This window comes from Centrocercus urophasianus, unplaced genomic scaffold, assembly GCF_019232065.1.
Source record: "Centrocercus urophasianus isolate 14NV4802_14NV808 unplaced genomic scaffold, USGS_Curo_1.0 seq_10, whole genome shotgun sequence".
Lineage (NCBI taxonomy): Eukaryota > Metazoa > Chordata > Aves > Galliformes > Phasianidae > Centrocercus > Centrocercus urophasianus.
Window position 1 is genome coordinate 62,238,746 of NW_024884142.1, and position 26,536 is coordinate 62,265,281.

Genomic DNA, 26,536 nt, shown 5'->3' on the forward strand with positions numbered 1-26,536 from the left:
TTTTTTTTTTTTTTTTTTTTTTTTTTTTTAGCTGCTGAGCAGAGAGAGTGAGAATAGCTTGAACTGCCTAAACTAAACTGTGCACTAGAAATTAGTACTTTAGGTTGTTTAGGTAAGATGATGATATCTGGGCCACTATCTTGAGTAGACTCTATATGCAAGTCTGCCGTACTTTGTGGTGTTCATGATCAATGATCAACCTATCAATACCATGATTTAGTATAGGGACAACTCCCATTCTGTAGGTAAAACCCGGGATAAAACATTTCTATTCCTACATATTTGTTGGGTCTAAAAGTGGAATTTATTTGTAATGATGGAAAAGTCTGTGTTGATGCACCGCTGTTATTTGTGCATCAGGCTTTCAGAAATGTGAAGATGAAAAGCCTAGGGCTGTTTGTTTCATTAAAAATTACATAAGCAATAGATAGGAGGCTACGGTAGTTGCCATTTATCAGCTAGGACCAAAATGTTTGTCATGTGTTAAAGACAAAGATTTCCATTTCCAAAGTTAGTAGAAAAGATAGGTAAGTTTTCCCGGAGCAGTAGATGAGAAGTTACTAGGCAAATAGACATGGAATGGTATTGATAAGTCTGCTATTAGCAGTCCAGCAATATCTTTGTTTTGGGGTTGGTTTTTTTTGTTGTTGTTGTCCTGTTTTGTTGTTGTTTTTTCCTATGGAGAAGTGAACTGGCATATTAAAGTGTGGTGTGAAGCATTGAATACACTACTGCTGGCTGGGAGTGGGAATGTTAGTAAGACCTGGTCTGCTGGCAGCAATCCATTTCTACTCGTGCTGAAGAAGCAGTGCTAGTAAGCTCTTCTTTAGTCTAGCTAGCTTTACTAACATTCTGTCACTGTTGTACTGAAAATATTTTTGGCAGTTCAAGCTATTTTTTCACACTGTAATAGCCTTATTTAATTTTAAATTGTTAATCTTTTTCCTCCCACCGTTTCCTCAGCTACGCTTATGTAGCTGATGATGGTGGGAATAAGGACCTCATCAGAGTTTTTCTCATTGTGTGATGTTAAGACAATATATATTGTGATTCCAAACAAATTTTCTATTTGACAAAGCCCTTTGCTGGCTTTAGATGATTTTTTCCTGTATCATATTGTTCTCTTATAAATATATATTTAGGGAATTGTGCACACTTCCAAATACAAAGGGGTAGACTTTCACTGCCTTAGGAAAGAAATCACTTTTAATAAGAGTTGTATGATAAATAAATGCAAGTTGATGAAAATTGGAGTGTAAATATTTTTTACGTACTTCAGGTTTCTTATTTGAAAGTGTGCTTTTACCGTTTCACCTGTTAAATATGAAGTAGAAGATTAAACTGGTTCAAAGTGTTAATGAAGGATCTGCATGCTTGCTATGTCTGTTAATCAGGAAAAGCAAGCCTCTCCCAACTTATCTTGAGAACACTAGCAGCCTTACAGTGACACATTTTTCTTAAGGAAAAAAAAACTTATGCTGTGGCTGAATTACTGTTGCTGCTAGAATCTGAAAAAGGCTTAGCAAAAAAAAAAAAAAGTATCCATAACCTTCAGTTGAGTGGATTTGGCCGCTATTGGGCATTCGGGTCAAGTGTGAATATGTGTAAAAGTGCTTTTCATATTTGTCTGTGCATTATTATGAAAAACATCAAAACTGCTGTAGTTTCCCATTTCTACTGTATTTCACTTGCAACCTATTTTTAATAAAGTTTGTATTGTATTTAACTTTGCATTAAATGTTTTTTTGTACTCTTTGTTTTTTGACTCTGCATTCACAGCAGTGTTACTATAAACACAAGTGGCTATTTTTAATGTTTCCCTTACTTTTTAAAACACAAGCCAAGTCGATGCATCTCATAATGATGGGAACCTGAAATGAATTTCACGTAGGGAACCAAGCAAAGAAGTTCATCCTCACAGATCAGCGGGGAGAATTTAATGTTCAGTACCTGAACAAGTGATTTTTACAGCTTATCCAGCCACTTACGAAATAGTAAGTATTGATGGGATCAAATATGCAGGCTAGCTCATGGATTCTGGTGAATGGTGCTGTATTTGTATTCTCCTTCAGTGCAAAGTGTGTTCCTGAGAATGAAAGTGAACCTGGAATACAACTTCTTTTTGGAAAAGGCAATTGTGAGTAATACTGGAACCAAAGACTCCATTGTGATTGCCGTGGTTAAGAAGGCATTTGAATGATGTTTCTCCTGTTGCTGCATTAATAACACCACATGACTTGCAGTTGAAGTTCTGTTTGAGGAGAGCAGAGGTGGGAATTTTGTCACAGTGAAGTGCTGTAGATTCCAGCTGCTGTAGCTGAGTGTCTGCTGCAGATGAGATCGAGAGCCATGTGCACCTCTTTCCAGGCAAGTACCTTCATCACACCCAGAGGGTGATGACACACCAGAACAGGTTGCCCAAGGAGGCTGTGGATGCCCCATCCCTGGAGGCATTCAAAGCCAGGCTGGATGTGGCTCTGGGCAGCCAGGTCTGATGGTTGGCAATCCTGCACATAGCAGGGGGGGTTGAAACTAGATGATCATTGTGGTTCTTTTGAACCCAGGCCATTCTATGACTCTATGATCTCTCCAGTTGCAAGGTCTACTCTCCAGAATTTTCAAAATCACTACTGAGGACGTTCTGAAGGTGTGGGCGAGTGGGACCTTGTGTCAGTGCTTTTGAGTCAGTGGACTGTGACCATAAGAATAAAGCTAAAGGAAAAAAGGTGTTTTAATATTGAATGCGTAGTCTAGAAGAAAAAGGAAACAACCCATTTTCAGCATCCCCTTTTCTTTATGGGTATGAACAAGCATCCTTAGCGACTTTGGGTAAATGATATTGATATGCATATGCATATTGGTATGATATATGATTTGCATATGCAGCCAGGTCTGCCACCTCCAAACAGACTCTGATTATCTTAAATTTCTGCCACATTCTCCCTTTTGCACCTATCATTCCCATACCACACTTCTTAACTGCTTTTACATGCCGCTTGTGCTATGGCCTTGTTGGTAGCTGAGAAAAGGAGAGGGAAACTAAGAATCTGAGAAAGTCCAGAAGATAGATCCTGTTTACTGAAATAATATTTTCTTGATCATAACGATTGTTTGTAGATCAAGCAGTGAGTTCAGCAGCAGAATAAACAAATGAGACCTTTCTCCTTTACCTCCCAATTCAAAAAGTTAATTGAGTTAGGACAAATTACAACAAAAACAGTAATAGCAATAACCTTCACTAAGAACAGTCTGGGAAAAAAAAAGTACTGTAAAGCACAAGAGTTTGCTAATGAGAACAGGAAAATATGTGGCTCTTCCTCCTGTTGTGTCAGATAGTTCTGTCGCAGTCACCTGGGGGCTGTGTGGCTGAGAAGGCAAAGCCTGAGAGCTTAAGCAGTCTGTCAATTTGTTTCCTAGCTGTAATGACAGATAAACTGCTTAGCAAGACCAGCAATATGCAATTAACCTGCTTGGACAATACTCATGTATTCTTAGTAACAGATGAACATTCAGGATTGCCTTACAGTTGTTGATGCAAATGTTTTGCTTACGTTGAGTAATTAAATATTTATAGCTTCACTGAATATCATGTTTGCATGGATGGGTTAATTTGGCTCGTGCTTTGATTGTAAACATGTTAATGTGTGAGGAATGTTAAATCCTCTATAGGTACACTTTTTGCTGTGGATGTGTACCAGAGCTGCTGCTTTCAGAACGAAGCAAACTCATTCTTTTGCAAAAATCTCTTCGGTAGGCAGACGGTATCAAGTGGCTTTTCTTCTCAGGAGGTCAGGCTTGTAATTATCTTCCAGTAGGCAAGATGATGCCAGGGAAGATTCAGGCTGGATGTTAGGAAATACTTCTCCAAGAGTGGTCAAGCACTGGAATTGGCTGCCCAGGGAGATGGTGGAATCACTTTCCTGGGAGATGTGGAAGGAACATTTGGATTTTGTGGTGAGGGACATGGTGTAGTGAGAACTATTGGTGATACGTGGAAAGTTGGACTGAATGGTCTTGTAAGTCTTTTCCAACCGTCGTGATTCTAGGATAGCAGGGGGAGACTCTATGTACTATTCTTCTACAGCAGATAACATTAGCAGGCGTGGTTAACTATCAAAGCTCAGGGAAAATCTGTTCAGGCAATCACTGTGAGTTCCCTTCACCTCATGGCTGCAAGTTTATCTGCTTGGGACAATGAAAGGCATTTAAATAAAATTAGGTTGAGAAATGAAGTGGACAATGTTTTAGGGAGCTTAAAAGACCACGTGCAAAACATCAGTCTTAAATTTCTGTCTGCTTGACATGACGAATGTGCTGTCACCTGGGGAGCAGAAAATTGGAAGGCATGCAGCAGTGAGTCTCTTGGTGTTTGGCATAATGGACAATTCCTATCAGAATACTGAAGCTGAGACCTCAGCCTTTTGTTTTCACTGTGAGGGTCAGCATGAAATGCATCAGCAGTAGCTGACGCAACATTTACATTTAGTAAATTTACAACATCTACATTTAGTAACGTTTAGTACCTCCAGCTTTCATAATTCACCATCGTGTTTCACTGATGTTAATGGAGAAAAACGTGCAGTAGATTTAGTCATTGTCATGAAACTTCCAGCCTCCTTGTTTCCCTGGAATTATCTGTAACAAGGCCGGATTCTTCTTTTGCAGACAGGAGGCACACAGGATCAGGTTGGTAGACGTTTGGGGAAAAGAGGAGATTCTTCAGAGCAGAGGATCCCATTAGAAAAGCATGCTGGAATACAGCCTTGCAGCATTTCTAGATTACAGATTTTTGGTCCCTTGCCTAGACCTCACTGATACTGCGTATAAAAATCAGAGCTCAGCGTCAAAAACTGTAAGCTACACCCCTGAGCTACTAAAATACTTCCCCAGACTGGCTGACGGTGATAAAATCTGACTCAATCAGTGCCAACATCCTTTAAGGTCAGCAGGAGAACAGTGCATTGGAACTTTCTTTTCTTTCTTTCTTTCTTTCTTTTTTTTTTTTTTTTTTTTTGGCCTGAATCCATTCTCAGTTTTCGTTTATCCCATCAGAGCAAGGGATGAACGGCTGAGAGGCTTCCGGCCAGCACGATTTCGTGCTGTTTCTTTTAAGAAATAAAAATAAAAGCTGTGGCTGCAGGGCGTCGTTGATGTGGAAGGAGGCTGCAGTACCATAGGAGCCAGTGGGCCGAGGGGGCTGCGCAAAGACGTTTGGTGTGGTCTGAACCAGACGACGGGCAGCAGCACGAGTGGATTCCTCCGTAATTACTCTGTAAGTACGGTTGGGCACTAAGCTCAATTACAAACAGCACGAGCCGTCCAGCCCGAGCAGGAACGCACAGCTGAGAGGAGGCCGTCTCGGGCAGCCTCTTCCTCCTCCCCGCCGAGCCCAGCGCCCTCCCCCAGCAGCAGCGTACACCCGAGTACACGACATCCCGCACCCTGCCCTTCTCCAGGCCCGGCAGGCGCTGTGCGGGTGCCAATCCCGACCCCTGCCAGCCCCGGCCGGAGGCGGCCGCTATCACGGACACCGCCCAGGCTGTCGGGAGGCGGTGCCGTCAGAACGGCAGCACCGCCGGGGCCGCGCCCTCCTTCCCAGCCGCGCCTCGTAAGCCCTCAGGGATTTAACCCCCAGCTCGGCGCCGCGCGGGGAACCGAGCTCCGATCGGAGCGGCGCGATGCGGCCGCGGGGAGGGCTCGGGCCGGGCCCGGTGTGGGCGCAGAGGGTGCGGCAGCTGGAGCAGAGAGCGCGAGTGAGCCCGGCACGGGGCGAGGCGGAGGAGGGACGGGCAGAGGGCGGGGCCGGAGGGAGGGGCAGGGCGGCCCAGGGGGGCAGCAGAGCCGCTGTCTGTTAGAAGTGGGGTCTGAGGCTTAGCGGTGAGAATCCTCAAGGCAGCGGGTGCTGTCGCGGTACGGCTCCTAAATGCCGTTCCTACCTGATGAACCTGCTCTCTTTTATAACGAGGTTACCCCTCTGGTAGACCAGTTGATGAAATCCTTTTGGATTTCAGCAAAGCTTTTGGCACTAGTTCAAAGCAAAGCTGGATCAGACCCTAGGCGACCCGGTGTAGCTGTGGTGTCCTTGTTCACTGCAGGGTAGTTGGACGGAATGACTTCAGAGATCCCTTCCAACTCTAAGGATTCTATGATTCCATTTCTCACAGCATCCTTCTGAACAAGATGCCCGGCACAGAGCTGGACAAAAATGCAGTGCAATGAGTGAACCCTTGGCTTGATGTTGGGCTCAGAGGGTACCACCGATGGGGTGATGTCAGGCTGATGCCCAGTCACTGCTGGGGTGCCACAGGGCTCCTTTTTGAGCACAGCTCACTTCAGTGCTCCTGTGGCACACCTCCCCTACTGGCACAGACTGAGAGCTGAGGGTGGGCAGCCATGAGCAGAGAAGGCTGCTGGGTGAAGTGAGAATGGCCTGTCAGTATTTAAAGGGAGGCTGTAAGAAAGAAGGGGACAGAGTCTTTAGCAGGGTCTGCTGTGACAGAATAAGACAAAATGGTTTCAAATGGAAAGATTTAGGTTTGAGGCTGGTAGTCCTTTGATTCTGGGAGACCGAGAAACAATGGTGCGCAGCAATGAAAAGTATTAATGAAGCGATGTTCATCAGACTCATGTCATTTTTACTTCTGTGGGTTTGCATATGTTTTTATTGTTTTCTTTTTTCTTAGGCCCAAGAAGAAAGAATAATTGCCTTGGAAACTGAAAATGCTGCCCTTCATCTGAAACTTGCAGCGGTAATTATGGTTTGCTTTTCCAATTAGGACTATCATAGGCTGCAGGAACCACATTTAGTTGTGCATAGACAAAGATGCTCAGCTATGTGTCTTAATAGCGCAAGTACAAAGCTTATCCAGAAAAGGCAGCACTGTGGCAGGAATCAGCTACAGAGCACGCAGCAGTGATGGATGCCCTCATTTCCTTATATCCCTTCTCAGAGGGGTGTGTTACTTCTAGAGCATTATTGAAACGAGCAGCACGCTGCGATAACATTTGGTGCCTTCAAAGGTAAGGCTTCAAACGTTTAGAGAACTGTGATATTTATCCACGCCTCTAGACCAGAGCCAGCTGTGACAACTGGTTGCAACAGAGTCTGCTGGCCAAGAGTTTCTAATCTGCTCTGCAGTGTTAAATGGTTGGGTGACCTCAGGAAAGCCACTTGCCCTCTCTTAGGGTCTGTTAATACCTGTGGATAAAAGTGGGTTTAACGTTTTCCAAAGCCTGATTGCAAGCCAGATGGTACATCTGAAGTGAGTTTTGCCAGGTATGCGGGAGAATGCTGTAATTATTCTGAAGAAAATGTTTGTTGTTTTTTTCTGTTTCATCATATTTACCAAAAATCTTAAATATTTCACCTTTTTTTTTCTCACTCTCTCAAACACAAGGAACAATTATTCTAGTCACTACAATGCATCAGATGTAAGACATAGTTATCTGCATATTAGATGATAAAAGCTTGTTTTCTATGGATTTGGGGATTGTGGTTACTTATTTTTTAACTGCATTGTCAAGAGTCCCTGTTATACACAAAGAAATATGCTCAAAATACCTGACAGAGAGGGGAAAGGTTTTGTGTAGGTATTGAAATGCATCTGGGATTTACCATCTGGCCTACGAACAAGCTTTGAAAATCATTTAATCCACTTTACCCTCAAGAGTTTTCTATTGGCTGTCTATTATCGCAGCATCTGCAACTCTAGTTTGTGCCACCTCTCTCTTTGCTACCTGCACCCTCGCAGCCACCCTCTGCACCCACTGAGTTGCTCCTGTGTCTCTCAGTAGTTCGTATGTTGCCCACCTCAGTGCCACCCACCTCTGTCACTTCCCTTTGTTCTGCCAGGCCAGAAGCAGTGGATGGTGCCTCTAACAAGGTCTGGAGCCACATGTTTTGGTTGCCTGGTGAACCAGTTCCATTTACCTGCCAGCTGGTGAAACACAGCTTTGGAGGGACATGTTTCTTGGGGATGTGTTTCAGTAATGCAGCATTTTGAGACCTCTGTTTATTCTGATGAATGCAAAAGCTATTCTAATGGAGAAAACCTCAAACCCAAGGCAGCATTTGCAATGAAGTAGTGGACGTGATGAGAAATGGACTCAATGAAGGAAGATCTGACCGTTTGCATCTTCCATGTTGAGAAAAAGAAAAAGGGATGTCTGGGGGAACTTATGCAGATGGTAGAGAATGCATTAGATGTTTAAAAAAAAATAATAATTTGGTTTTAGCTAGCTTGAACTTATAACAAGGCTTCAGTACTTCAGCTGCTTATATTAACTTTTTATACGTGATTGGAGCTATTAATTCTGGTGCACTTCTGTGCATTTCTGTCAAGCATGTTTATAAATACAAATGTTTTCATGAAAATCTCCAGGGTAAAACACACAAATGCCCATATAGGAGCTGTCTCAATTACTGAAGCTTCTAATAAAAGAGTTATTTTAAAATAATCTCCTCCTGCTATTCATTTTTCTACGTAAACACTTTATATATTAGCACTGAGGTGTTTTACAGCTGTGCAGGACCTCTGGTTCCATTTGTAAATAAAAACACCAAACTTTGTTTAAAAAGACTAAACTTTGTTTAGACAGGTGAAATATTTCCCTTGGACAACATATATTTTCTTTATTCTGACATCTCCCAAATATCTTACTGTTGTTTTTAAAGATGTCATCTGTAATTAACTGCAATTAAGTCCATTTGGTTTTTACCTACTGTTATCAGAGGATTGGAATTAAGCTCCATTACATGAGGAGTGAATGCCACTGCATTTTTCTATCTTCTGCTAAGTGAAATAGCAGGGAACTGCAGTCACCAAATTTCTGATCTGAATAAACTTGGAAATAATTATGTGCTAGAGACAGCTACATTCCCAAAATAAGGGGAGAGGCTGTAAGTATTGGTTAAAGAATGGTGGATGTCAATATGCTGCTGAGAAGAGCAGGTGAAAAAGTTACAGCTAACTTAAGTGCCAGGATTGTCAGTAAATGGCAAACATGCAGCTTCTAACATAGCGCAAATTCAGTCAAATTACAGAATTTCACAAGTACTCTGTGTAGATGTATTTCCTGTGTTCTTGCCTGTAAATACGTAAAGTTACACTATTCCTATTCTTCTTTTGACTTCAGCATCTCAGAAAGTTTGTCTGTAACATTACTAGAAAGCATTCTTCTACACATCCCTTAGGAAATTGCTTTTCTTGCTTTGATCTCTGAAGACCCAGCTTAGTGCTTGAGTGGTACAGTTTTGCACTGTTGCAACTTTACTGAATGCAATGGAGTCAATTCTGGCCGAAAGCTAAAGCAATGAACACAACGCTGTGGGCTGTGTATGACCACTCCTTCAGCACTTCAGCTGTTAGCTGCTGTGCCCTCTTGTTCTGCTAAATCTTTTGTGAGAGCTTACCAATTAAATATAGTCACTAGAAGATGCTGATCTGATGCCAGTTATGTACTGCAAAGGCACAGTTTTAACTTAGATCCACCTCAAGCACAGGTATGGGGCTATAGGCACTGCAGGCACATTTTCGTGTTCTGATGTTGAGGTTTGCGACCCAAAGGAAGTAGAATATTGTGGTGTTACTCAGCTTAATTAGAAACAATCCTTCACATGACTCAGAAAAATATGAAAAGAAAGAAATCACATGTTTGCAACATCATGTATAGCCAGTTGATTCACTTCCAGAAATGCTTCCAGGGACAGAGGAGATAGAATGCATCAAAAATCAGGAACAATTTGAAGTGATTTTTAGGTGATCTTTTCTTTTTTCAAACAGTATCAAGGGTGGGCTGGAAGAAGTGTTAACGAGATATTACAGCTCTACTCTGCTCATGGCCAGCAGCAGAAATTGCAGAGTTCTGTTGTAACTCACCTACATGAAGCAATGAAGGTAAAGATATTTAGTAGTAATGTTGGCATAACCTATGACATAGACATATGCATGCTTATGAAATACAGTAAAATCCAGAAATGGCCAGATTTGAACCTGATCTATAGCTTTTCTTTATTTACAGCAGTACTTGCAGTCAAGTGTAGCCATGGCTGAGTTAGCTTAAAACTGTTTTACAAGGGTGGATAATGGCAGAACAAGGAGAAATGGTTTTAAGTTGAAGGAGGGGAGATTTAGGTTGGATATCAGAGGGAAATTCTTCACAGTGAGAGTGGTGAGGTGCTGGAACAGGCTGCCCAGAGAGGTTGTGGATGTCCCGTCCCTGGAGGTGTTCAAGGCCAGGTTGGATGGGGCCCTGGGCAGCCTGGTCTAGCATTAAATGGGGAGGTTGTCAGTTCTACCTGCAGCGGGGTGATTGGAGCTTGATGATCCTTGAAGTCCCTTCCAACCCAAGCCATTCTATGATTCTGTGATTCTAACACCTGTGGTGGTTATGCTGCAGTAGGCTGCAAAAATTACCTGGGAAGCTGGGCAAGTGGCTGCTTCTGTACTCCAGTATCTCCTGAATAGGCTGCTATCAGAGCCTGGAATAGGAATGTATGTAGACAAAACCTTGAATCCTTGACAGGACAAGGTAGATGTCTACCAAGTAGACATCTCCTAAGATACAATACTTGTTAGATACTTTAACTAGATAGCCACATGCTAACAAGATCACTGGTGAGCTCTGTTAATTTCACTGGGAGCTCTCTGTTTTGGAGGACCTCAGAAGCAGGAGTAGTAATTTGTATGCTCAGTCATATTGTCTGAATTTGTAACAAAGATACCAGACTGTTCTCTCAGTAATAGTACAATAATATTTCCTTTTGTTGGTGTACTTGTTTCTTCAGTTAAGTCGTAGAATAAGGAATTCCTTTAAGGGACACTGAGAAATGTCAACTTTTCTCAGAGTAGCACTGAATAGATTTGGGTAGCAAAAATATCCTAAAAAAAAAATAAATCAGTTGCTTTTGGTCGAAAAGATTTAGCTTAATTACAGTGATTCTTCTTGGTAAATCTTGCAGTAGCATTTTATAGTTCAATCAAGACTAGGACAGGAAAAACTCTCCAAATGAAAGTCTAAATTAACGCTAATCCTATACGTGTAATTTAAAAAATAACAATAATAATAATTTTAAAAAATAATCCTTCATGCTTACGTTCTGAGAGTGAAAGCTACAGCGATTTTCTCACCTTAGTTTATATTGTTGTATCACTGAAATGAGTTAATTCATTCAAGGTTACTAGCACAACTGAAAAAATAAAATGTTGCAGAATAATTTGACTGTCTAAAGAAGCATCATGATGCTTCTATGAGAAGAAGTTTCATTAAGTTCGTCTTATAGATGGCTTTACATATCCTTTCCAAAACTTAGATGCCAAGAAATCTCCTAGTCCAAAAGTCAAGTGAATTTATTTTTAATTTACTTGGACTTCTAAATGAATGTAAGCTGATCTTGTAAACATTTAAAAGTCACATCATGTATGTTATGCCGTGTTACATTAACAAGAGAAATATTTTTATGGGTTGTAAAGGTTCCTGACCTTTTCAAAATACATCATTCGCATAGGAAAGCATAGAACTGGCTTACCTGAGAAATGACCTTAACAAATACCTCCTGATCAGATTGGGCATGGATACATGGATCACAGTTTTATACTGCTAATTCTGGATATGCCTTATAAGTGTACAGAACACACACACTTATTTTTGTTTGATGGAACAACATGAGGCTGTGTTATGGTCCAAATCCATAGAGTAAGGTGATAAGGATCCTTAAAGTCTTGGTGAAATCTTTAATTGTCATCGGTGAATATCTATCTTGATAATCCTTCTTTAAACATGCTGAAAGATGCACTCTTAAAGTCTTCCTTTCATCAAGTAAAGGGTTCTTCCTGACTGTGATATCTCACCATAATTATTTGCACTGTGGTTATATTAATTCTCTTCCTTGTCTGCTGGTTTTGTGTTTTTATAACATATTTTTTCTTCTTGCTGACAAGAGGCTTAAGCAAGACATGAAGAGCCTCCATTCATTTGCTCTCAAGCTTTCAAAAGACTTTCAGCATCAATACAAGGCTTGTCTTTACCAAGTTTTGACAGCAGTCCAAGGGATACAGCTGCAAAATGAAGCAATGCAAAGTAAGGCTCTTACACGTACATTCCTGTCAATTAATACCAACAATTGTTAAATATCAGTAACACTGATAGATTGAGTTCAGTTCCAAGATACAAGCACTTCTTTCTGTTGGGTGTTAGATCATCTAGGAGTCTGAGGTGTCAGAAAGAGTCAACCTGGATTTTTTCAGGGCTGATTATTTGATTTTACCTCTTGTGTTGATTGCGGCTGATGCCAGACTGCTGAGCTGGCTTAGCTGTAACATCTTTATTCTGTAAGTCTCAGGCTTTTTGTTGTGACAATTTTAGAACAGCCCAATAAAAAACGTGTCACCTTAGCTGAAATTTGCCTAATTTGGGATATACCAGAAGAGGACTCAGGTGATTTCAGAGATTTCTGAAGCACAAGGAATGCTGCTCCAGAATCCAGATCCTCATTCATGTGTATGTATAAACACACCCTGCAGGGCAGTGATTCTCACTGCTGTTGTCACTGAGGACCAAGTGCATTGGTCCTATATCTGGGTCTTTTGGTATGTACCTTTGCTCTGCCTTCCAATGTTATTGATTCTGATGGTGCTCCTGCCAGATGTGAGAAGAACATGACAAGTACCAACCTGATTGTGAAATAGGGCTTAAGTTGATGTTTGTGAGGCTGAAGAACTACAGGCAAGTACACAAATTTATAATCAGAGTCCCTGCGTGACTGATACCTATATATTGCCACATAAAAATAGGTTATACAGCTGCTGTACTTTTTGTTTGAAATGATTTTGAGACAGGTTTGATTCTGTTGGGGCTACTCTTGTCAGTAACAATAAATAGCATGATCAGTGATGGATGTCTGCAGAACTTGTCTTTGTATATTATGCATAAACTCATGATTAAAATGGTATTTTATTACTGTGTTATCTGTGTAGAGAAAATACTTCAGAAAGTTTAAAATTGGAAAAAAAAATAAAGTAGAAAGTTAACTGAGGGTGAATGTTCCAATGTTCCCCTTATAAAAATTGGGGCCTAAAGGAGCAGATAAGAAGTCAGATTTGGCACTTGTGCTGATGTGGTGTACATAATTACTAAATATTCCTTATGAGGCCTTGCAAATTCCTGTTGGCTGAACCAACTTCGTACCTTGTGAGGTATTTTTCTATGAATTCAGAACCAAGAGAATCTCCATTGCGTGTAGCAAAAGTGTGTGTTGGTACTTAGATGGGTGATGTTTTAAATGTGGCTGTTGTTCTGTTGTTTCTCAGTTGTTTTAGATGAAGATTCCATTGCTAAGATTAAATACTGTGGTCAGAATTGCCAATCTGAAATTACGTGTAATATTTCCTAAGCAGAAAGCCCAAAGTGTGTAATTCAGAGAGAGCATCTATTACCAGTTTAATCCTAAAATAGAGATTGAAAGTGAGAGAATTATAGAAGAAACATTGAAGCAGGCTAATCTTGAAGTTGTAATGGGCATGCAGCAAACTGTAAATCTTCTGTGTAATAGCTGAGTAGTGCCCTGCTTAGAAATATTTAGTCACATCTGAAAATAAGGCTATTGCCATCTTTCCCTGTGAAATACATATAGAAGTAATTTGAAAAAGAGAGAAATGTCCTTTATTCTTTTGTTGTATGTAGGTCTTTTGCATGAGCTGCAATTGTAAAGCTTTTTTTGAAAAGTCACAGTTTTCAGTTAGTTCTGTAAAACAACTTCCTTCCAGTGTTTCAGATGAAGGCTTTTGATCTTGAGCAGTCCCTGCAAGAAGTGACAGAGAGATATGAGAGAGAAAAGCAGAAGAGGAGAGCTCTACATAACAGCTTAGTTGTAAGTACCTTGAAAGACAAAGCATCTTCTTATTTTGATTTAATTATATCCACAACTTCTTCACCAATGAAACTAACTAACATACTTCTCCTGGACGTATCACTCCCAGCCAACATCTGTCTATATGTGGTACATTCCTACACGTGTACATTACAATAACCCCAGGCCATTCTGTATATGTAAGCATCCACGTGCATTCCTGGAGTATTTTGTCCTAAGGAGTGTCATCCATCTTGAATAGTGTGCAAAATTTGAGTTTCTTCATCCCATCTCTAATTGGAAAAAAACATTTCTTGTCTGGCAATTCCTCTACAATATGAAATTCCAGGTAAATCAATTCATGTTTGATTGAGTACAAACGCTCCTTTGAAACTGTTTTGGAATTCTTAAAACGATCAACATGAAACTGCAGGATTATCTTCATTTTATTTTTCCAAGCGTAACTTGCTGTACCCGCTCAGGCATTAGTGATGGTTCATTTGGGATTGACTGTTTTGTTTTTTGTTCTTCAACTTCACTGCCTCCCCATCTCCCCAAAGGACTAATGAGGGGTTCAGGACCTCACTTTTAGAAAGACAGGCAACAATTCAAACAAAGTTCTTCTGATTTTTTTTCTGCCTGGGAAGAAGAAGCTCTTCATTGGAAAGTACTTACCTCCCAAAATCTTTCTTGTGCTGCAGTTTGCTGATATTCCCCGAGGCAGTGTGGGGAGTGTTCACTGCTCATCACATGCTACTTGCTTTCAGCAATACAAAATGAGAAGAAATGATCACGAACGAAAAGGAAAGAAAAGGTTAGATGAGGAAGTCTAAAGCAGCCTGGGAGAAAAATTGGTACTGGCTTTTCAGTCATATGTGAACACAGAGTGAAGAGAAAAAAGAACAAAATGTTTTATATCCTATATCTCCCTTAGGGCTGCTGGAGGAAACATGCAGTGTTTAATCTTGGCTGCTGTGTTAATGTAAGTTAAGCAGATCATGTGAAGAGGAAGGAGGGTGAAGAGGAGAAAATGGCTTTAACTAAAAGCATCTTTTGTTTTTTGTACAGACTGAAGAGGGCTGCACCATTTCAGAGTTCTGAACAGATTATGCTTCCTCAAATAAAGTTATGAAAAAGCAAACAATACTATTTTATCTCTGCAGAATCTAGGGCTGTGATGTTGCATGCAGTTGACTGCTTTCTTAAAAATACATGAGTTTTTGTATATGAGTGTGTTTGTCCCCTCCAGTATTTGATATTTTAAATCACATTGATGTTCTAATTCTAGGAGCTGAGAGGGAATATCAGAGTCCATTGCAGGATCCGACCAGCGCTGCCTTTTGATCATGCTGCTGGACATCCAATATCACAAGACAGGTAATTTGTTATGACTGCATTGTGTCTGCTCTGACTCACAGTAAACGTGAAGAGAAAACAATAGCCAAACATATATGGGAACAATGATGTCCTGTTTTGTTGTGTGTTTTTTTCTTTTTCTTTTCTGTTTTCATATGTGTGGGGATACTTGTGACAGAATCATTAAAAAAAAATACATATTCTTTCTTCTTTCTCCTGACAACTTGGGATTAGCCAATCTTATCCCTTCATCTAAAACTATGTCCATCTGAATAGGAAGACATAACAGTTGAACAATCCATGATTATCTGTGGTTTGGCAGAAGTAACACAGCTGTAGTCAATGTGGAGTACATTCACCATGCTGTACAAAGACTGGGATACAGTGATGTAATAGCAACTGCCAGAAATCGTCAGTAGAGAAATGCTCTCAGCATTGCTGGGTTTTCTTGTTTGTTTGTTTGTTTTTTATAATGCTACAGAATGGATTTGCTGTCAGCACAAACACTGGTGGTTCTATTTCAGTATAATTTGGCTCTGCATCCCTAATTTATAATACACTTAGTGTAACTGAATTGTCAACACCACTCAAGATCCAAAGGGAAAAGAGGGATTAAGTGCAAGTATGTGTCATAACAAGCTGAATTCTCCATAGATGACTAACACGAAAGAAGGTAGGGACTGAAACATACACAAACAGAGAAAGAAGGGGAAAACTAGGTGGGTGGCTAAAAAACAGAAATATTATCATCTGGCCTATCAGAACATGACTAATTTGGGAGTTTATTTTACTTTTTACTGACTTCTTTTTCTAAAAGACTACATACAGGGTTTTAATGTTTGTTCATTTGGCAAATGTTTAGAAAAAATATTCAATTATTTTAATTAAAATTATGTAAAAATACCCGACAAGAAATTTCAAGGAGCCTAAAGGAGAAACCTGCATTAACCTGTACTCGATACACATGGGGAAGAACCAATGCTGTTTTTATTGCCGTGTGGAATAGAGTAGTTAGGTGCCAACTCACAATGCACCTAAATGCACATAAAGCAGGGACAGACACAGAATTGTTAAGATGAACTTTTCTTAATATATAAAAAAAGAGATTTAATTAACACTTACTTGTAAAACTAGGGACTGATTCTGAAAACACGTGCATGCACGAGTGCATCTACACACCTCACATTCCCAGCCATTAGTTTTTGACTAGTAATGGATACAGAATTGCTTCTGACTGCATTCGCAGGGTCAGGACCAATTACCTACAAAGAAGCTGTTCTTCAGTTTAATGCACTAAAAAGGGAAAACCTCTTCCTACTATCTCACATTACCATCGCAAAACAATACAATGGTTTGCATGTGAAATATTCTTAATTGCTTTTTTTAAGGAGATTATTTTGGTTGATTGAACTATCATGATTTACAATTAAGCATAGTTCTAGCCTGTTCGTGGGTTACAGTAGTAATGGAATTATGAAAGGTGCTCTTTAGATAGCTGACATGCCATTCATAGACATTTTGAGCCTTGACTTTCCTGAGCTAAATGGAACATTTAGGTTTGCAAGGTTTTTTTTTGTTGTTGTTGTTGTTTTTACCCCTATTGATTTTTTTATTTTTTTCCTTGCAGGCACAGAAACTCTCTAGAAAATGTGGCATATGCCATTGATGATGTGAGTATATTTCATGGTGAAATTCAAGAATGCCCTTACTGATGCTTGTAAAGAGATACAAAAAGGATATGTAAACCAGAGGTATAAAAATTAATAGGGCAGGGTGGCTTTTGTTTCCCAGTTGGTGCCCAGCTTTGTTCTCACATGGTGCAATAGCAGGTGATCTGTGCTGTTTTCATCCTGACTCTTTGTAGTAATAATAGCTTGGAGTTTCTGCTGCTGCAAGAACCTGGGGCTTTGGTGTTTGCAGCAGTCAAACTGTTGCAGAATCCCCACAGTCAGTCCCTTTGAGCCACTTGCATTTATTGTAATCATTTCTAAATTATGGTAGGCCTTTCTCATTTTACTATTAGAGAACAACTAATGCATTAGCATGGAAATACGATATCTCAGCAACCACAGCAGCCTATGTGGTTCTGCAGTCAGGCATATGAAAGTCTTGGCTCGGATCCATCAGAGGAAGGAGAATGAGCATTGTGGTTGCAAATCCAGATGGTGTTACAGCATTAATTGTGGTCATTACCAAGATATAAAATTGGAGAAGACACAGTAGCGTGAGCTAAGGTCAAAGTATTAAATCAGGTTTTAATTTTCATAGACACCATAGTTCTTACACTGTTGCTATATGGTGATTAGCCAAATTCTCTTAGTAGAGAGCTTAAAATATTGCTGAAGTGACCTAAGGTGTGTTAGGCATTTAAATCTCCCAAATTAGAGCTTCATTAAGCAGATCTTGGTTGTATAAAGTGAACAATAAGAGAGATATATATGCAATTAGGGACTAATGGAGCATATGAAAAGTCAGCTAAGAATGAATAAATATGTCAGGAGATAACCAACAGGGATCTGCAATATCAGATGTAGTATATCTGGATGCCACGATTCATTTATTGCACTATAAAATTACTCACCCATTTCTGACCTGTTATTGTATGAAGATGAAATTAAGTTATATTTGGATTGTTTTTATATAGATACAGATATCTCATATTTACTGCGTTTGTATTTTGATAGACAAAGCAGTGTGTGTTTGCCTATGCCAACGGGCATACAATTTTAGTTTGTATGAAACAGTGATCAGGTACCCTTCAGTATGCTAACCTGTTATCATGTTGGAAAGTCTGTATGAGATATTCTAGGAAAATAAGCATATGCATGGACGTAACTGTGAAATGAAATTTCCAAAACTGTAGAATCTTTTAGGTTGAAAAAACCTTCTTTAAGATTTTCAAGTGTAAAGATACCATCTTCCTGACTTTGGAAAACGTAATACTGACTTGCAGTGCTTTATTGCTTTGCCTTGACATTGATTTACTCATACTATTAAGATGCTTTCTAGATCTGACTGAGCACCTTATGTATTTGTATTAATTTCTTCATATAAATATATATACATATATTAGAACTTTTTTAGTGTAAACTTGTGTGTGGGAATAAAGTACAATGGATTTTTTACAAAAAAAAATCAAACCAACCAACCAACCAAAAAAACCCAGCCACTTTAGGCTAATCTAACAGCAGTAAAGGAAAACAATATGTGTTGCCAATTTAATTTGCTTTTAACTGCTCTAGGTGTTGTGCTTGTGGCTAAGTTAAAGATGCAATTTTCAGATAAAATCATGAGGTTTCATTCATTCTAAATCTTCCAGCTGCAAAACACTCAAAGCTCGCATTTGTGGAAACGAGTTACCCATTTTCCAGAAGAGTATTTGTGATGTAGAGGAAGTTTTAGATGTATGTGAAGGAAGAGCCTTTGTAAGAAAGGTGCTGAGTTTATTCACTTTTCTATTTAAATTATGGCTGTTTTCCCCTCCACCTTTTTGGGGACAATGTTGTAATAGATCAGGTAGACACAGCATTAGTAGTTGGTTATATTATCACTCCCCAAGTGCTTATCACCATCCTTATCTACAGGTTTCTTCCCCGTTACTTTCCCTGTACAGGAAGCCCTTTAGGCTATCCTTGTCTACCTCAGCTCTGTGTCTGCCTTGCAGTGGCTCTGCTGTAGAGTGATGTCCTTCGGAAGGAGGGCAATAGCCTCCACCAGATATGCAATAACAAGTGATGGGCAGTGATAATTATCACAGCTTGCTTTTGTGGCCATACGTCTATATCCGCTCATTTAGATTTGCCTCATTTAAAATTATTGCTGTGCCTTATTGGTTTTCACTTTCTGAAGAGCTCCCCAGGCTTGGGTGTCAGGACAGCCTGTGAATGTTAATGAAATATTCATCTGTCATTTCAGTGGTTCATGTTGCCCTTAAAAAACTCGGGGCAGGAGTATTCTGTGGCTCTAAGATGGAAAGAATTGTTCTTCAGTGTTTGTGTGATAGAGCTGTGGATTTCATGCTCTACTGACAGGGAAAGCTGATGAGGTTCCACAGCAGCTGCAGTGGATATGTTAGTCTGCAGTGATCTCCTGAGAAAGCAAGGGAATCACAAATGCTTACATGAAACTTCTGCCACTTAACAATGCTTTTGTTTCTGTATAATGCAAAAAAAAAAATTTTTTTTCTATCCCATTTCTAATATTTGTAGCAAAACCTGGTACTCATACCTGCCCTGTTGCTAAATTTGCCTACTGGAATGGATACATTAGTTCATGCTGTAGCAAGTGTTGCCATCATTAGATTGATAATGATACACTTCTCCACAGAGAAGGAAACACTTGTAACTTAGAAGAGAAGCAAATTGATTTTTGTTAGCCCCCTGCATGCAGGAGGTTCTGTTATTCAGTCATTATTGGCTCAGTTCTTTACTACTTCACTCAGTGCCAGTACTATGTAGGTCACTCCAAAAGTAATGCCTCCTATTAATTTCCACCAAAAGTGCAACAGATACAAAGAGCACAATAACACCAGTTGCTAGAGCAAATTCTCTACGAAGCTACAAAGATTGTTGTTCAACATAGTCACCACCATTAACTGTGCATTTTTGTTAGTGATGAACAAGAGCCTCCATAAAAATCTGCACCAGTGGAGGTGACCCACTGTTTCTATGACCCACTGTTGTTCTGATGGCATTGTTGCTGAAATGCACCCCCCTCCACCTCACTGTGCTCACATCCACTGGTCTCCAGAAACAGCAAGCGTCAGTGAATGTCAATGGGTGCCATTTTTTCTGCATGGAGGAATTCAGTGCCACACCTTTGCTTCATACGTGCTTCCATGTCAGACACCATTTTGTCAGACTGCCCCTCTTCTGCCATCCGTCACAGAGCAACAACATGTAATGGAGTACTGATGGGAAGCTTCAATCTCTACTGCCATACCACCAACATCCACCTCCGATGTCATGGACTGACAAAATAAAATAGGAGACATTACTTTCAGAGCATCCATCCTGGTTTGAGGGATGAAAGTTTAACAGCCTGCTTGTTGGAAGAACAGTAAAAATTTCAGCACTTCCATCAAATGCTGTAACATAAGCACAAGTTAGTAAGCTAGGAAACCTCACTGAAAGAGATGAAGTATTTTATGTGCTGAAGAGATTCCAACTGAACTGTTGTAAGCACTCACACTTAATTCTTTACTTTTATCTACAGTTAAGCAAGATATGCCATGAGGAATTTGAAGGTCACACAACTTACTACTTAGGGCATTCCAGACTTCTGTAATTTCTTTGCTAATCATTCAAAGAGCTGCTGACACATTTGTCCAGCTTACAAAACTGGTATGTAATCCATTTGGAAAGTGGATTCTACTAAAAAAACCATGGAAATCTGGCAATTGTGTGACTTCAGTTCTTTCTCACAGTTGCAGAATAAAATGATAGGCCAAGAAATTTGCATCTTCTGCCTCAATTCTAGGCACAAACATTTATGAAGACAGTCTGAAAAGACAGCATGAAAACATGTCCTTACAATGAAAAAAAATAAAAAATAAAAAATAAAAAAAAAAATCTTTTTGCTGTTTATTTACCTGTAGCGGTGATTAGAGAGGTTGGATTTCTAGATGTCTGAGTTTTCTGGGCACGTAAGAAGCTTAGCTAATTGTTTGGATCTTTCTTATGAAATGTGCATATTTCGTGTTGGTTATTTGTTAATAATCTGAATGTGTTCTAAGATCCTTACTTGTGGTCTTGCTAATTGACCGCAGTGCAGCAAATGTTTCTGTTTTATACACACGTTTGTGACATTAACTGTAAGTATTTTGTTCTTCTTGTAGGAAACTGTCCTTGTAAAGTGTAGCCGTCCCGGTCATGCACCAATAAACAAGACTTTTCAGTTTGAAAGGTGAGTAGACCCACGTAGCTGGAACGTTTGTGTAGTGAAGGACAATTTTTGTAGCCACTAGTTGAAAGGAAATATTCTTTAAAAAATAAAAATAAAAATAAAATATAGGGAGAGAGAGAATAGTGGCATATGAAAAAAGCTCCTCTGAGAGAATATCTGTGATGTGAGCACTTTCCTTGCAAGATGGCTGAAAACCCTCATAAACAAACATGAGAGATTTTGAATGCAGGAGTAGGAGAGAAGGGTTTTAGTTGGTCTTTGTGCCTTATTAGACTTATTAAACTTGATTGAAAGTCAAATGCATCCAACATGTATTGTATGGTCTAAATTAATGCTCAGAGCCAGTTTCAGCTCAAACTGCTGTAGGTTGGCCTAACGTTGCCAGTAACTTGCTTTCTTTGAGGTGTCCTTCTAAGAAGCTGCCTTTTTTCTGCTCATGAAGCCTGAGGACTGCTGTTGTGTAGACTACCAAATGACTGAAAATTCTTGAGATAACACAAATCCTGGGGAAGCTTTACTCACCTCAAAGGTTACAGGACTTCCTTGCCACAAGGCACATGCAACCTCTCACATGTTTGCGAAGTAATTCCTTTCACCCTCTCGCTGTGCCTAGTGCAGACATACCAGTTGAAGTAAATGCAGAATAGTGCTGGAATTCAGTTCCACAGAGCAACACAGTTAATGGTGTTGACACTGGACTCCAGAGCTGCTGTGACTCTGTACGTGTGGTGCAGATCCTGATCATCAGGAAGCGAGTTAAAAAAAAATGTAAATCCCCTAAAGAATGCCGTTCTTGGGGAATGTTTTTTCAGTGTCCCAGAGCAGCTCTTTTTTATAAACAGAAGAGCATATGGTTCTTATGAACTCAAAAATGTTTATTTTTTTAGCAACATTTTATGGAACTAATAAATGTCAAAATATTTGATTTCAGCTCAGGAAGAAAATTCCAGCTTTCAGCATGTTATGCTTTTATAATTTTATTGGTGAATCAGTTAGCAAAATAAAAAAAAGCCTGGAATTTTCAAGGTGAAATTAACATCAATCATTACACAGGGGCAAATCTGTCATCATTCTGATAAAAATAAATGGGCTTATGGAAATAGATTCTCTGGATTTGCTGCATCTTTCCTGGTCTCAGATAGCTAATTGTCTTCCATGCCTTTAGCCACTCTGATTACAGTGTAGCATAAACCAGTGTAGCATAAACCAGTTGAAGCCAAACTGAAAATACTTTCATTTCAGCGTTGGTAGAATTTGAAGCACGGGAGTTAAGGAGAGGCAGTAAAAAAACCTTTAGGAAGTTGAGTAAATATTTGGAGTAATTATTGTAACATTGAACCCCATGCCTTTCCTCTGAACCACTACACCTACCTGAACCTGGCATAGTGAGCTACAGCTATGCTGATTTGTGGTGAAAGCACAGCCCTCTAAAACTGGCTGAGTTTAGCTTTAGCTGTGGCTGGTGACAACGTTTGCAAAGAGCCAAAGCCCTAAGTTGCAACTGAAGACAAATTTTTAATGTTCTTATCTCATAAATACCTTTTAAGTTTGGTGGCTTGGTTGTTGTTTTTGTTTTTTAATGCAGTAGCTCTGAGGGAGATGTTTTGCTGTGTTAAGAAAAAGGTATCATTCCAACACAAATAGAATTATAGCCTGGGTTGGTTAAAATACAGGATTTGTGCTAATGAATATTTCATTGATTGCAGATGATAAATGAAGCAGAGAAAAGTGTCTGGAAGCGCTTTTGCTCTTGTACTGACCTTGAAGATGTTATGTGCAAAGCTTATAGAAGCATGTCCTTGTATGCATGCAAAGCAAGGATGGAGTATTGCTATGCAGTGTCTGTGTCCTCCCAGTAAGAACTGTGCCACATCTCTGCACATTTGTTGGTTTCTCAGTTTAGCATGACAGCATGTCAGTGGAATGGCAAAACAAGCAGCATTTGTCCATCAAGCCAGAAAAGTGCTCATATCCTGATTAAAGAGAGTACATTTTCATACAGCTTACAATTAGACTGTGGAACACATTGCCACAGGATGTTACTCCAGGCCAAGAATTCAGAAACATGAAAAAGAAGCTGAATGCTAATGCTAATCATATTTTTTTTTTTGAAGCAAAGATTCAACTCATGTTTCAGCTTTGAGATCAGTTTTATAATCATAATTTCTTCCTTTTAATGATTTCTTATCTTCAGGTATTGAGGTTTATGTCTGAGAAAGTTGGAGGAAAATTTTCTTTGAAGAGCCCAGTGTTGCCTTCTTTGTTTTTTGAATGTGAAAAAAGTTTTGCAGTGGTTTTACACATAATTGTTTTGGCCCACAACTTATATTGGCATTGCTCTTTTTCTAATAACATAATCCATTTAATTGTCTTTCTTTCACTTTAAAACTTACTTGGAAGAATACATCATGATTCCAAAAAAGCAGGAGAGACCCTTGGAGTTCTAATTTACAGTCTGCTGGACTGCAACACAAAAGGAAAACAACCAAAAAACTTCTTTGGTGAATTCTGACCTCTCTCCTGCTTCAAGATTCTCTTCTGTAACGTGCCAGAGGTACATCACACATTCCTAATCAACCTCTGGGACATGTTAATGCATCGCTTTTTTTCCCTCTAGCCAATTGAACAAAGTGGTGGCTCCCAAGGACGCTCAACTCTTCCTCATCACCTTTTGATTTCCTGCCATAGGAAGTCAGGTTTAGAGCAGCAGTGAGTAGTGCTGGTCTGCCAGCTTCATATTGCCAAGCTAAATAGTTTTTTGTTTTTTTTTTTAACTCAATCTGTAAGTGCTACTGTCATAGAAATGTCAGCAGGGCACAAGCTTTATATCATAGGCCTACATTTTCCTTTGTTTGTGCTCCTCAATTATGCCATCGTACGTACCTACATCTTTTCTTCACTGCACTTTGCTCCTCAGGGTTTACAGTGTTACTGAGACTCAAGACACAGTGTTTGCAGACGTGGCCCCTTTGCTAACATCTCTCCTGGACGGGTAAGTTATAAGGTGGGAGTAAAAAAGCTAAATGGCAATTCTCTACTGAAATTCATCCCTCAAGAAGGGTTGCTTAACAGAGGCTGTCCTGCTGTGTTCTAAAGCTTTTCAGCTCAGTTTTCTTGTTTTCTTTCTAATGAACACTGAGTGAAAATTGTTTCCCTATATAAAAAGAGAAAAAAGTGTTTACAAAAAGTAGCATGACAGACAAATTTGGGGGGAAAAAAAAAAATTAGTTTTTTTCCTCTCCTTTCTGGCAAATTTAAGCATTGCTTCTGATGGAGGATGCCATCTTTTTTTCTTTGCTGTGATTTGGTAGAACACTTTCCAAGTCACTTTTTCTTCCTGGTAGTTAAAAGCAGCCCAGAAGAGACATAGCAGGATGCTTTAAATATTGTGAAACCCCAGGCAACCATTCACACATGCCACAATAGGACCTAAGGGCTGTTTGGGGGCAAGAAGACACCTATTTGGCCCATAAGGCACTATTCTATTTTATCTATTTTATCCATACATATTTTATAGTGTGGATGACCACAGTTGAGCAACCTTGGTATCACTAGGTTGGAGGAGTTTTGAAAAGTCCATATAACCACTGTTTTATCTCTCTAACTTTTCCTTTTGCAGTGAATGTAAGTTTGTTTTGGCTCAGTGCATTGCCTACATGTATTTGGACATATCTAAAACATAGCTTGATCTGCTCTACTTGCCACTTTCTAATTTGCATAATGAAAGGATTCCATCCTAAAGTTGGGAATTTTATATTCACTTAGGTAATGTTCTGTTATTGAGAACAAAAAACTATCTTGTTCTTCTACAAGTGGCATTTAAACAGAAGCAGATTTTCAGAGGACAGACTGCATATTAGCCATGTTTCTGAGCAGCATTCCCATTGTAAATGTGAAACAAACTCACTTGGTTGGAACCTTGAACCTTTTTTGCTGTTCCTGATTGTTTTGATCAGATCTCCAAAGTGGACTGAAACAACTTAAGCTTAAGTAGGAAGGAGCACTCCACTCCTTTTCTTTATTTTTCTTTTCTTTTTATTTTTTTAATGACTTGTTTCTTTTTCTTTTTCTTTTTCTTTTTCTTTTTTTTTAGTATAAATATCCAGGGAGAAGAGATCATTCCATATGCAAAGCAGATAAAGTACATCAAGCTTCTGAGTTTTCAGTTAGCAATACAGGGCCAGCAAGGAACTAAGATAACATTTTCTCTTGTTTCATAACATCGAAGATTCAACCTTATTTATTTTAAGGAAGGATAAATTTCTCCTTTAATTTCCATTAATAGTGATAACTTTCCTCCTAGGGATAACTTTCCAGTTTTGAACAGCCCTACTCTTCAGGAGAGCAGTATTGTGAAAGTGTTGGTAATCTAATTTGACAGGAAGATCTTTTCTAAACAATAATATAACTAATGAAGTAGCGTGGAAAAAGGGAAATGTTGGGGGTACATAGGAGAATCATAAACAGAAAATCTCAAATTAGAAGCCTGAGGTTAGAAGTGGCTTCATGCTCTGTTTGAAATGGTTATGTTGGGAACAGAACATCAACAAAGTGAACTAAATAAATGTAAATTAGTCTTCTTTTGCTGCTTGTCCTCATGTTGAATCACCCAACAATTCATTCTCTCTTGTGTCTTCTTCAGATATAATACAGGTCTGGATAGTTTCAGTTCCTTTGGACTTACCAAAATACCATTTTGACTTTGGCAGAGAGATTGTCACTGGCTTTATTAATTATTTGTATCTTTACAATTACTAGGACCTGACTACTTAGCCTTTGATCATATCACCTGTATCTCGTCAGAACCATTTCGACTAACAGAAACTGTGAAGGGGAATTTAAGTATCTGCACTATATGGAAGTTGAAAGACTTCTGAGAAGACTTCCATTTTCTTTTTCCTATGGACAAAAGCCACTTGCAGACTTCTGGCTCTCTTTTTGGTTCCAGAGATCTCTCTTTGATTTTGAAGAGGCACTGGAAGGCTCAGGGAGCTAAGACTTGGCCAGGCAGTGTGCACTACGGAGCTGAACTATGAAAATCACTCATTCTTAGCCTAGCTGAAGTCTATCAAAATTATTGGAAGTTTTTCCATTGTCATAAATGCAAGCAGAATTATGTCTAAAGTGAGTACTTAGGGATATCCGTTCTTTCAGATTTACAGTTCCAATTTGTAACACATTTTGCTCTTTATTTTCAGTTACAGTTCTCTCCTTTACTTTGTCATATCAGTGTCTAGACTTCCAGTTTATACTCTTTGCATCCTAAAGATTAGGGGAAACTTTATCATAGGCTCACTGACTGCAGCTTTGTCTCCACATTCCCAGCAGGGATATGAAGGAATTTGTTGCATTGTCTGCATTGCTTTCTAACAAAATAAGGCTTTATTAGTAATCCTCTAAAAGAATTGCTTCTAGATATGTTTAATGTGC

General features: G+C 39.4%; 2 protein-coding genes across 20 annotated transcripts in view; both read left to right on the forward strand.

Moving 5' to 3' along the window:
* Positions 1–68, forward strand: part of AFDN (afadin, adherens junction formation factor) — a 111,801-nt gene extending 111,733 nt beyond the window's left edge. For all 15 annotated transcript variants that reach the window (XM_042828043.1, XM_042828107.1, XM_042828154.1 and 12 more), the window contains one exon: positions 1–68. This exon is cut by the window's left edge and continues 528 nt beyond it. The gene's annotated coding sequence lies outside the window, so the exon portion shown is untranslated.
* A 5,124-nt stretch (positions 69–5,192) lies between these two features.
* KIF25 (kinesin family member 25) overlaps positions 5,193–26,536 on the forward strand; it is a 33,464-nt gene continuing 12,120 nt past the window's right edge. Inside the window, exons 1-9 of one of the 5 annotated variants that reach the window (XM_042829637.1) lie at positions 5,193–5,272; positions 6,684–6,749; positions 9,783–9,896; positions 11,940–12,078; positions 13,764–13,867; positions 15,135–15,223; positions 16,830–16,872; positions 21,039–21,106; positions 24,024–24,098. In XM_042829637.1, the coding sequence (XP_042685571.1) occupies positions 9,891–9,896; positions 11,940–12,078; positions 13,764–13,867; positions 15,135–15,223; positions 16,830–16,872; positions 21,039–21,106; positions 24,024–24,098 (524 nt within the window). In that variant the 5' untranslated portion in view covers positions 5,193–5,272; positions 6,684–6,749; positions 9,783–9,890. Of the gene's footprint in view, positions 5,273–5,576; positions 5,609–5,678; positions 5,754–6,683; positions 6,750–9,782; positions 9,897–11,939; positions 12,079–13,763; positions 13,868–15,134; positions 15,224–16,829; positions 16,873–21,038; positions 21,107–24,023; positions 24,099–26,536 lie in introns of those variants that run through there. The other 4 variants (XM_042829647.1, XM_042829611.1, XM_042829619.1 and 1 more) reach the window with 4 other exon arrangements.